The sequence below is a fragment of the Magnolia sinica genome, chromosome 18 (assembly GCF_029962835.1).
Source record: "Magnolia sinica isolate HGM2019 chromosome 18, MsV1, whole genome shotgun sequence".
NCBI lineage: Eukaryota > Viridiplantae > Streptophyta > Magnoliopsida > Magnoliales > Magnoliaceae > Magnolia > Magnolia sinica.
In genome coordinates, this window is record NC_080590.1 from 3701775 (window position 1) to 3713363 (window position 11589).

At 42.1% G+C, this 11589-nt stretch overlaps 1 protein-coding gene across 1 annotated transcript; it reads left to right on the forward strand.

The window, feature by feature from the left end:
* Window positions 1–10586: 10586 nt before the first annotated feature.
* LOC131233706 (uncharacterized) lies at window positions 10587–11389 on the forward strand. The gene is made up of 2 exons (XM_058230492.1): window positions 10587–10947; window positions 11250–11389. Exons 1-2 carry the CDS (start codon window positions 10587–10589, stop codon window positions 11282–11284), a joined length of 396 nt encoding a protein of 131 aa, XP_058086475.1. The 3' UTR covers window positions 11285–11389.
* Window positions 11390–11589: the final 200 nt, after the last annotated feature.

Here is an 11589-nt window from a genome sequence, read left to right on the forward strand (position 1 = left end):
TGGTAGGAAAGAACCCTATTTCTACTGTTTGCAACGCCAAAACTGTAGATTTTCATTTTTCTAAACGTCTATTTATTTGTTAGGAAATACTTACATCTTGCATTTAGATCTTGATTTTCATTTTTCTAAACGTCTATTTATTTGTTGCATGCATGGCCAACATTCATCATGGGAAATACCGAACGGACTAATTTTTATGCTGGGCTGTGTTGAGCCTGGGCTAAACCAATTTTTCCAGGCAGCCGGGATCAGGCCTCAGGCCTCATACCGTCAGGTTGGTCTGAGCCCAAACCTGGTCTAGTGCCAACCCTATTTGTATCATGGGTAGATTTTAGGTGTGTTCTATTTCAATTCCCAAATGGGAAATGAGTTTTGCAAAAATCCCGGGCAAGCTTAAAGTGCGGCTCCCTAATTTTATTATTTATCTAACAACTTTTTTTCATTTCTATATTCTTTGTTCTTTTCATTTCTTTTTCTCCCTCTTTTATTTTTTTTTATCCCTTCATATTTGAAAAAAGAAAAAAGAAAAAAGAAGATGAATAGAAATCGAATATGTCGATATTACATGTCATCTGTGGCTAAAAAATTCAAACACCAAAAACTGATGTTTAGTTCACCAATCACCCTACCGAGTACCTGATGAATTGTCTGACGAAGCTAACCATCAGCATCTTACATGTTTCGGAACTAGTGTGGATATGGTCAAAATTTTCTCTAGATTTCCTTTAAGACAAAGTAATAGTGATACATTTGAAAGAATGAATAAAAAATACAAGAATGAAAAAGAATTGACATATTCCAGTTGAGAGGGAGGCCTTGTATACCAGTAGTGTCAGTCAGCCGGGCCAACTTTTTCATCCAACGATGATACAGGACCAGCCATGGACTTTTCTGTGGTGTAGTTGTACTTCTTGTACACCCTCTCCTTGTTTTCGGCCCACCATTCTCTGCTTGTTTCTCATTGAACTTTTTTTGACTGTCAAAACCCATCAATCAGAATCTAATTAATAGACGACTCGCAGAAACTCCTAAAATATCATTTGCTTTATTGGTGATAGGATTCTAGGGGCATTTGGCTGAACTATTAAATTGAATAGCAATTATTGGTCTAAAAAGGTGGATATGATCAAATCTTGGCTTTCTTCCTAGCATTCGTACAAGGGTCTGGGATCCAAATCCGGAATACGTTACTTTCAAGTTGGATGATGTGAGGGCTACTTCCTCAATATGAAAACTAGGAAACATCATTATTTCTTGTCATTTCCTCTTGCTTAATTTCATTTTCGCAATGCAATATTCACTTATGCAACCAAACACAGCCTTAATCTTATGAAAAAGATGCGGCATTCAGAAAAGTAATAGGTAAAAACCAGTAATAAAACATATAAAGATTCCCTGCTAATACCTAAAGCGAACCCGCCTGAGTTCTTAACCACCTCTGGGCAAGGGCGGGTGGATAAAGTCATCAACTTTTGCACTGGGTCTCGACTCTATGGGTAGAGGAACCAAATCGATTGGAAGACGCAGTCATATACTAGTTACTGCTCCAAAAGGTGACATCCCTATGGACCTGTTGGCTGAATTATTGCAAGCCAATTTAGCCATGGGTATTAGTAGGTCCCACGTAGCTATATGACTGTAGACAAGACATCGTAATAATTTCCCCAAGCTACAATAAACCACTTCCATTTGGCCATCAGTCTGTGGGTGGTACACACTAGAGAATTGAAGCCTGGTTTTCGTTGCTGCCTAAAGAGTTTTCCACAAATAACTCATAAACTTGGTATCACGATTAGACACAATTAGCTTTGAAAGCCCATGAAGACGAACAACCTCTCGAAAGAATAATTAAGCAATCTTGAGAGTGTCTGTTGTATTTGAGCATGGTATGAAATGAGCCATATTTGAAAATCGATCAACCACCACAAATATTGAATCAACTTTTTGAGTGGTCTTTGGCAAACGGAGGACAGAGTCCATATCGAGGTCTTTCCACGGAGCATGTGGGATCGACAATGGTTTATATAATCCACTGTTAAAAAAAAAAATCCTTAGCAAGCTGGCAAACCCTACAAAATTGACAAATATTGGCAACATCTGATTTTATACAAGGCCAAAAGTATTTATCTTTAATGAGAGCTAGGGTTTTATCACAACCGAAGTGTCCACTACACCCACCTGCGTGTAACTCCCTCACAACATACTCACGATGGATGTATTGGGTAGGCAAAGTTGCGTTCCTCGAAACAAGTAGGCATCACGAATATTGAAATGTGGGTGTCTTACAAGCTCACTGCTAAGAATGCTTGTATAAATACGTCCGAAATCTTTTTCATTAGCATATACTCTCATCGTATCTCTTTGAATCCCAGAACAGTGACTATCATTGATGACAATAGATGTGCATGGTAGCTTAATGCATCAACAACTTGATTGTCCTTGCTAGCCTTGTGACGAATGAGAATAGAAAACTCTTGCAGGTATGCGTTCCACTTGACATGATAAGCACTTATCTTCTGCGGAGAGTTTAGATACTTAAATGCTTCGTGATCAGAATATAGGACAAACTCCTTGTGATGCAGGACAATTAATTACTTGGTCACATTAATTACCCCCGGTGTGGAGTCTCGAACACAAAACCTCCCGCTCTGACATCAGTTTGATACAGGACAATTAACCTCTTGCTTTAAAAGCTCTAATTGATAAAGCATAGCAAATTAATCCCTTTATGTCATAGCCTAGGCCCCAAATCCATGGGTTAGGTCCTCAGTTGAACCCTCCTTGTGGGCCCCCAATCCATGGGTTCCACCTCACCTGAGCCACCTGCCTCACATGGGCCCCAAATCCATGGGTTCTGTGGGCCGCTCACCCCGAGTGTGCCCTTGCATCCCATAGGCCACTCCACTCGAGCCCGATGTGAAAATGCCCCCGCATTACCTTGTCAACAAAACAGTACGCCAATGTCGTAGAGTCTGCATAACGGCATAAAATTCCAAGTCATAACTAGAGTACCGCTGCTTCGCATTAGACAATTTTTCGCTAAAAAAAGCTATTGGATGGCCCTCCTGACTAAGAACTCCACCAATGCTGACATTAGAGGCGTCACAACTCACCTCAAATACCTTTTCAATGTTCGGAAGGCGCAAGACTAGAGCTTTGGTCATCTTACGTTTGATCTTATCAAGCGCTCGTGTTGCTGGACTTGTCCATCAAAACTCCATTTGTTTCACACTATTAGTGATTGGGGCCATGAAGCTGCTGAAATTCCGTATAAAACGTTTGTAAAATGTAGTGAGGCCATGAAAACTATGAATTTCAGAGACAGTGATAGGTACACCGATGCACTCATGAAGGTACACTTTTTTAAGTTGGTGTAGAAGTGTTCGTGACGAAGGACTCCGAAGATAAGAATTAGGTGATTGAGGTGCTCCTTTTTTGACGTATTGTAGATAAGAATGTTGTTAAAATAGACAATGACAAACTTACCAATAAAAGGGCGTAACAATTATGTCATGATGTGCATGAAAGTGCTAGGCGCGTTTGTGAGACTAAATGACATAACTAGCCACTCATAAAGACCGTCTTTCATCTTAAATGTCGTCTTCCATTCGTCACCAGGTCGGATGCGAATCTGGTGGTTTCCACTGCAAAGATTAATCTTGGAGAAGACGCTAGCCCCTAGCATCAAGTCCAACATATCATCAAGTCAAGGAATGGAGAAACAATATTTCACCATGATTTTATTAATAGCATGGCTATCTACACACATGCGCCAACTTCCATCTTTCTTGGGAGTAAGGAGGGCTGGCACTGTACATGGGCTTGGGTTCTCTCGGATATAACCATTTTTAAGCAACTCGTCAACCTAATACTTCAACTCGGCGTGCTTGGCGAGACTCATCTGGTATGCTAGTAAGTTGGGCAAGGATGCTCCAGGAACTAAATCTATAACGTGCTGAATATCCAACAATGGAGGCAACTCCTCAGGTTGATAATCAACACCAAATCTTGAAAGTCATGCAACATAGATTTGACTTCATTAGGAATATACTCATCTTGGTCAATAACAGGCTCTTGCACCTGTTTTGTCACTAAAGCGAACGTTACATCCTTCTTATTGCTCTCGTCTTCAAACTTCTACATGGTGAAAACATGAGAGTTTGAAAGAGCAACTGCTGTTGATGATGAAGGCGTAGATGAAGGAGGTGACGTAGGCTGCAACGGGCGAAGAAGGATAAGATGACCTCGCCATAAGAAAGTATGTGTATTAGTTTCACCGTCACTATGTACCTTTCGGTCAGAGCCAGGGTTGATTGAGAAGGATGTGGGTGACATTTATCAAAATTATGTCACACCAAATAGCGTCCTCATATATGGCAATTTTTAATGATACCAAACACCTTCGAGTCACGAGAATGGCAGCGTTGTCGACCCACACAACCTTATATGGTTTTGGATGCCTTTCAGTTGGCAACTTGAGCTTATCAATCATCTCCTGAGATACAATGTTCATTATACTGCTGCCATCAATGATCATGTTACATAACTTGCTCTGACATTTTACCTGCGTATGAAAAACAACGGTTTGTTGCTAGTCTTTCTCTTTCTCCTCGGTGGCATTAAGGAGGTGGCGTATGATAAGAGTAGGGCCTTCATCCTCAACTTCAACCAAAATTTCAGTAGGAGGGTCCTCTAGCTGTGATGCATGTTCTACATGGGGTTATTCCATCTCAATGTGCTTATCGTAATAATCATGTCCGTTCGGGTAGTAGGGGTTCTCCTTGTTACCACAGTAATGGAGGTTCCTGACTTGCGGACACTCATTAGAAAAGTGCCCTATTTGTCCGCAACGATAACAATCAATGCTTCGCCATTCTCTTCTGAGGGAAGGATTAAGATTAGGACCTCGTCCCCTAGTGTCATGTCCTTGCACCACCGGTTGCTTTTGGTATGGATTTTGTGGTGGATGGTGTTGCAAGGATTGAAGTTGACTTATAAGAGGAGCCTGCATTTGTGGACGCGGTTGAAAAGGGTGGGAAGGTGGTTAATAGCCCTGTGGTGGAGTCCGGTTGAGATGTGAATCCGAACCCCTTTTGATAGAAGGTTCCCCAACTGGAGAACCATTACAATGGAGAGTATGTTGCTATAGTTGCTGTTTGACTCGTCGATCCTTTCGATGAACATTACCAACTGACTCGAAATCATACATAACCATCCCACGATGGATCTCTTGGCATAACCCTGCCCAATAGCGGTTAGTTGTTACGTGGTTTGTCTCTACAAGTCATTGCCTGAGATGAATTCACACTTCAGGTATCTACCATCCACACTGATACATGAAAATTAACGACTTGCTCTAAAAGCTTGAACTGATAGAGCATGGCGAATTAATCCCTTTATCTTATAGCCCAGGCCCCAAATCCATGGGTTAGGTCTTCGGTTGAACCCTCCTCGTGGGCCCCAAATCCATGGGTTCCGCGAGCCACCCACCCCAAGTGTGCCCCTGCATCCCACAGGCCACCCCACTCGAGCCCAATGTGAAAATGCCCCCGTATTAATCACCCCCGATGAGAAGTCTCGAACATAAGACCTCCTACTCTAATACCGATTTGATGTAGGACAATTAACCACTTGCTCTAAAAGCTCGTACTAATAGAGCATGGCGAATTAATCCCTTTATCTTATAGCCCAGGCCCCAAATCCATGAGTTAAGTCATCAGCCGAACCCTCCTCGTGGGCCCCAAATCCATGGGTTCCGCCTCACACGAGCCACCCTCCTCACACGGGCCCTAAATCCATGGGTTCCGCAGGCCACCCACCTTGAGTGTGCCCCTGCATCCCACATGCCACCCCACTTGAACCCCGTGTGAAAATGCCCCCACATTACACACCTTTGTCGAGCAACTTGCTGAGAATGGGATCCCTATACTTTTCTTTCAATGCCTTAATGGGAGCTTGAAATAAGAAAAGGAAAAAAGTTTTCTTGTGTTGACAGGGTGTTTTTCTTCTTCATTTTAGGGTTTGTGAGAAACCCGCACTTCCAATTGAATTGTGGAAGGGTAGAAGCTTATTTGGTGATGGATTCCTCCTAGGTGTTTTGTTCCTCTTTCTCTTCTCCAACAAGGTACTCTACTTCTTTTTTTTTCTTCCTTTTCCCTTACATCTCTTCTAAACCCATCAAAACCCAACCCAATCCACCCCCTTTCTCTCCCTTACCCATCTATACATGAACATGCACGCACGTGCATGCGTCCATACGGGCTGCCACTTGTGGGCCCCTTTTTGTTACCTTCCCTCATTGAGTTCCCTTCAAACCCTTCCTAATTCCTAGATCCCTTAATCCTTAGATCCCTAATTCCCAAAATCCCCCAAATCTCAATCCCTAAACCCCAAAACCCTAACGACAACTTGATTTTTTATTTTTTAAAAATAAACCCATTCCCCAAACTTGATTTTATTGCTGTCATTGTCTTTTCACGTAGTTGTTGGACTACCCATGCTAGATTGGAAGTCCCTACTTCCAAGTGGGCCACTCTCATAATATTTTATGTTTTCATGCACCGCGTATGTGATAGTTTAGGTCCTTTATGTTGCAAATCTAAATTTCTAAATTTATTATGTGGATGTGTTTGATTTTACATGTTGAATGCTGAAATTGATGCGCATTTGATCTCACATCTTGCATCCTAGGTTAGTTTCACTCATCCTACATCAATGGAGGACATTGAAGGTGGGCCCACATGATGAAAGACCCATATTGAAGGTGCGGCCCTAGACAACAGATGGTCCACATCAAGGTGGGCCCACATAATGGACAGTTCACATCAAAGGTGGGCCCCATGTGACTGATGGCCCACATCAAAGTGTGGCCTTGCATGGTGGACGGTTCACATCAAGTGGGCCCATTTGATGAATAGTTCACATCCAAGGTTTTGCATGATGGATGGCCCATATCCAAGGTGGCTCAATGTAATGGATGGTCCACATCGAGGGTGTGCCCTACATGATGGACAATGGACATCAAATGTGGGTCTGGCATGATGGCTGGCCCATATCAAAGGTGGCCCCACATGATAGACTCAGTTGCCCATTCATGTTGATTGGATGAAGCCATCTAATCAATAGCGCGAAAGACACAACTGCCACATTGATCATGATATAGTTGTTACATTGATCATGATATAGTTGTTCTAATTTATAAAAATGATAGCAACTATCCTTTAAAAAAAGCTCTTATTTGAATGTTTTACCAAAAGTGCTTATTTTAAGTAATAACTTTTATTATTTCTGAAAAGTGAATTTACCAAACGAGCTTATTGTAAAACATGAGCTAGAACAAAAAGTCCTAATTCTTCAGCTCTTATTAGATTAAATAAGAGTTGCCAAACAGGCCTTAACAAACAAGAGTATCGATGAAGGAGCCTTTTTCAAGTTAACATGTAACAACCAGTGTATTCCATAACTGCTATAGTGGTTGTAACATCCACTACCATTACCATTATGATATTGGCCGTTACGACAATTTTTTTTTCAAAAGAAAGAAAAAAGTTTCACCTGTTATGGGCCATTTTTTCCATAACGGCCATTATAGGCCACTTTTTATGTAATGACTATTATGGCTGTAATGACTCCTATAATACATTTTTAAAAAAATGATTAAGGTAAATAGATGACTCAAGACTAAAAACAAAAATATAATCAAAATAGACAACTATGAATTTCCTCACGCAGGGATAGAGTACCTCTATCATCAGCTTCATGATAGTACCTGTGTGTTTGTAGGCTGAATGGCATCACAAACCATTCTTACAACCCATGTTACGTCTTAAGCGTCATCTTCTGTTGGTTCTCAGGCTGGTAAATATGATGATATCTGCTTCTTAGGTCGATTTTAAAGATCTTTGCTTTGTGCAAAATGTTTAGCATACTGTCCAAGCATGGAATATGAAGCTGGTACTTGATAGTAATTAGACTATCTATACATATCCTCTAAGATTCATTTTCTTAGGAGTTAATGACTAATAATACAGGAATAACACACGGTGAAATGCTTTCAAAATTAACCCCTTCTATAGCAAATTTGTGAGCTATTGATGGAGCTGGGCATGCTCGGCTGCACCATTTCTTGTGAGACTGTTCTTGATGCTTCTTACATCTTACTAGAACAATGCATATCTTTCTGCCAGAAGTGCAGGTGGTGCGGATGATATTATGTTGCAGCCATTGCTCATCATCAGTTACTTGAGGCATTGATAGCATCTCACACTGGACAACTAATGTCTCCCCATTATCTCTATATGCGTATGCTCATCTTGCACAGGCTGTGCTCTATCATCATATTGCATGTTCCACATAGTCTAATGATTTAACTTGCTCTATGTTCGTTTGCATAAGATCTGGAGTGTCTTCAACATCTTCTCCTTGCTCAATTTACCTTTGTCATGGATTTATGTAAAAGGCATTCAAAAGCATGATGTCCCGGCTGCCCACATTTAAAGCACGTGAAATGGGTGCTACCTTGTCTCGTATTGGGTACAATAGTCCCTGCTCCTTAGTCCACAAACACCTTCCTTGGGGTTGATGTTTGGCTTCGTAGTTGGATTTTACCTGCGTCCCTTTAATCTATAGGAGGTTATATGATTGCCTTACATGGGAAGGGAGATTGATACCCCATTGTTGCTGATGGTCCTCCTAGGCATCGAATTGTCTACTAAGTCCCTAATTAATTAATGTGGCTTTCCATGGAAGTGTCTTAAAAACAGACATTTTGAAGACATCTTTGAACGCTTATTTATTTATTTATTTATTTTTTATTATTTTTTAATAAATGTATGAGTTAAGAGCATTAAGGAATTTCTTGTTTCATATCTTGAAAATTTCTGATTTCATTCTCACAAAGCCCCACCTGTGATATCAAGATATGGAATTTCTTGGTCTATTCATTTCACTGATTTTATTTCCTTGCTGAAGATGGTGAAATATTTGATATGGGTCATGGGCATAAGCTTTAGGGTTAAGAAACTTCCTTTTTTTTCGTTACTTTATTTTTTCCAAAATTTTTTCTTACCTCGATAAATTCGTTTGGTTTGGAGATTGTCCCATCAATCCATCATTGTAATGTGTGATCAGAAAAGCTACTAATTTAACCTTTCAATTGTTAACTATTTCCTTATACTCAAGTAGCTTCTCCAACTTGCTTAGCAATTGATGAAGTCATCTACTGTTAGACAGGCTGCAACATACCTTGTATAGCTAGCATACCTTATATAGTTGGTTTTCCCATAGGTAGATGATTTTGATTTTATTTCCTTCCTTGTATAGATGCTGTAATCTCTATATATTCAACCCCTTTGGGTTGTCTCAAATACACAAAAGCTTTCAGCTCCTCTCAGTTTACATGGTATCAGAGCCTCACTGATCCAAATCCGGCACCACCTGTCAGATCCGGCCACCCCTGCGTCGTCCGGCCACCCCTGCTGCGTCGTCCGACCGTCCCCTGTTGAAGATCCGACCACCCCTGCGTGTCCGACCGTCCCTGCTGCGTCGTCCGGCCACCCCTGCGTCGTCCGGCCACCCCTGCTGCGTCGTCCGACCGTCCCCTGTTGAAGATCCGACCACCCTTGCGCGTCCGACCGTCCCTGCTGCGTCGTCCGGCCACCCCTGCTGCGTCGTCCGACCACCTCTGATCGTCCAGATCTGTTGCTCCTCTGCTCATCCAGATCTGTTGCTCATCCAGATCTGTTCCAGCAACCTCTGCTCATCCAGATCTGTTGCTTAGCTGTTGCTCCCATCCAGACCTATTGCTGTTGTTGTTCCTATTTTGCCAAAATCCTTTTCAGCCAAGATCCAGATACTGCTACGCGTTGGATATCTCCTGCTGTAGGTACACCTAAAACATTCTTCTGCTACAACTCTTTGAGTGCTTTATATTAATTCCGCTCAATGGACAAGAACTCATCACGTACAGGGCCCCAAGGTGTAGTTTTGATGGTACCAACTATTCACTATGGGCCATCCATTTTCAGAACTTCCTGAAGGGTCGTGGTTTGTGGGGACTAATTGATGGATCTGTTACTATTCCCACTTCCACGGATGCCGATAAATTGGCTAATTGGGAAATGAATAATGGACGGATTATTACCTGGATTCTCGATTCGGTCGATCGATCCATTGCTGTTGGCCTCACACCTCATCGCACGGCTAAGGCAATGTGGGACCATCTTCAGACAATTTATCAACAAAGTAATGCGGCCCGGTCATATCGTCTGGAACAGGATCTCGTAAATCTTACTCAGGGGGATGACAGTATTCAATCATTTTATTCTAAAATTGTCACAATTTGGACTGAGATGGCCATGATGGATCCAATATTTCCTAATGACTTTAGGATTTTCCAAACTATGCGCGAAAGTGCGCAAGTTCGCCAATTTCTTATGAAACTGCGTCCGGAATTCGAGCATTGTCGAGCTGCTCTCTTGAACCGTAGCCCTACTCCTTCGTTGAATTCAGTTATTAATGACCTATTGGCTGAGGAACAACGACTGAAAGTTCTATCACTTCCTTCCTCGACTCCGGGATCATCTGATATGGTGCTTGCTGTGTCCACCACTGCACCAACACGTGGCTCCTCTTCTTTAACCTGTCGTGGCTGCAACAAGGTGGGTCATGTTGTCGCTCAATGCAAAGAATGGTGCGCTTATTGTCGACGAACTGGTCATGGTATTCAAGACTGCCGTACACGTGCATATGCATCTTCTTCCGTCCGTGGACGTGGTGGTCGTGGTCGTGGCCGTGGTCGTGCTCTTTCTGCTACTGCTGCCACTATTTCTTCCGAGCCGACTGTTACTGATTCTACATCTACTGTTTCTGCTGAAGGTCTTTCATCTCCGTTGACTCCTGCGATGCTCCAACAAATCGTTCAGGCCCTTTCTGCGGCCGGTATGTCAGGTATATCCCCATCTTCTACATGGTTCTTCGATTCGGGTGCTTCCAATCATATGACCGGTGCTGTATCCCATCTTCGTGACATTCGTCCCTACACCGGCAATCAGGCTATTTCTACTGCGGATGGCACTAGACTCCCTATTCAGTCTGTTGGATCATTGACTTTCTCTCCTTCTGCTCATCGCCAGTTCACCCTTCGTGATGTGTTTCACGTCCCTAACCTCTCCTCCAATTTAATTTCAGTTGGTCAACTCACATCAAATAACTGCTTAGTCATATTTCTTCCCAACTGTTGTTTTGTGCAGGATCTGGCGACGGGGAAGGTACTTGGGAGGGGTAGGCGGCATGGTCGTCTGTACGTGCTGGATTTTGATCCATCTGTCACTCCGGCTCGTTGTTTCTTTTCTCCTTCTTCATCAGATATTTCTTTGGCAAATAAATTGTGAAAACTATGGCACTTTCACCTGGGTCATCCACATTCCGATCGGTTACTTAGTTAATTTCGTCTGGCATGTTAGGGAATATTTCTCTTAATAAAAATGATTTGGATTATTCTTGTTCTTCCTGTTGTCTTTCAAAAAGTAAGTGTGTTCCATTTTCCCTAAGTACTACAAAATCAACTTCTATGTTTGAACTTGTGCATAC

Bases quoted from the DNA above. Each gene is read 5' to 3' on its own strand.
- LOC131233706 (XM_058230492.1), top strand. From the start codon at position 10,587: ATGGTGCTTGCTGTGTCCACCACTGCACCAACACGTGGCTCCTCTTCT. The intron at 10,948-11,249 runs GTATATCCCCAT...TGTTTTGTGCAG, and splicing joins TTCTGCGGCCGGTATGTCAG to GATCTGGCGACGGGGAAGGT.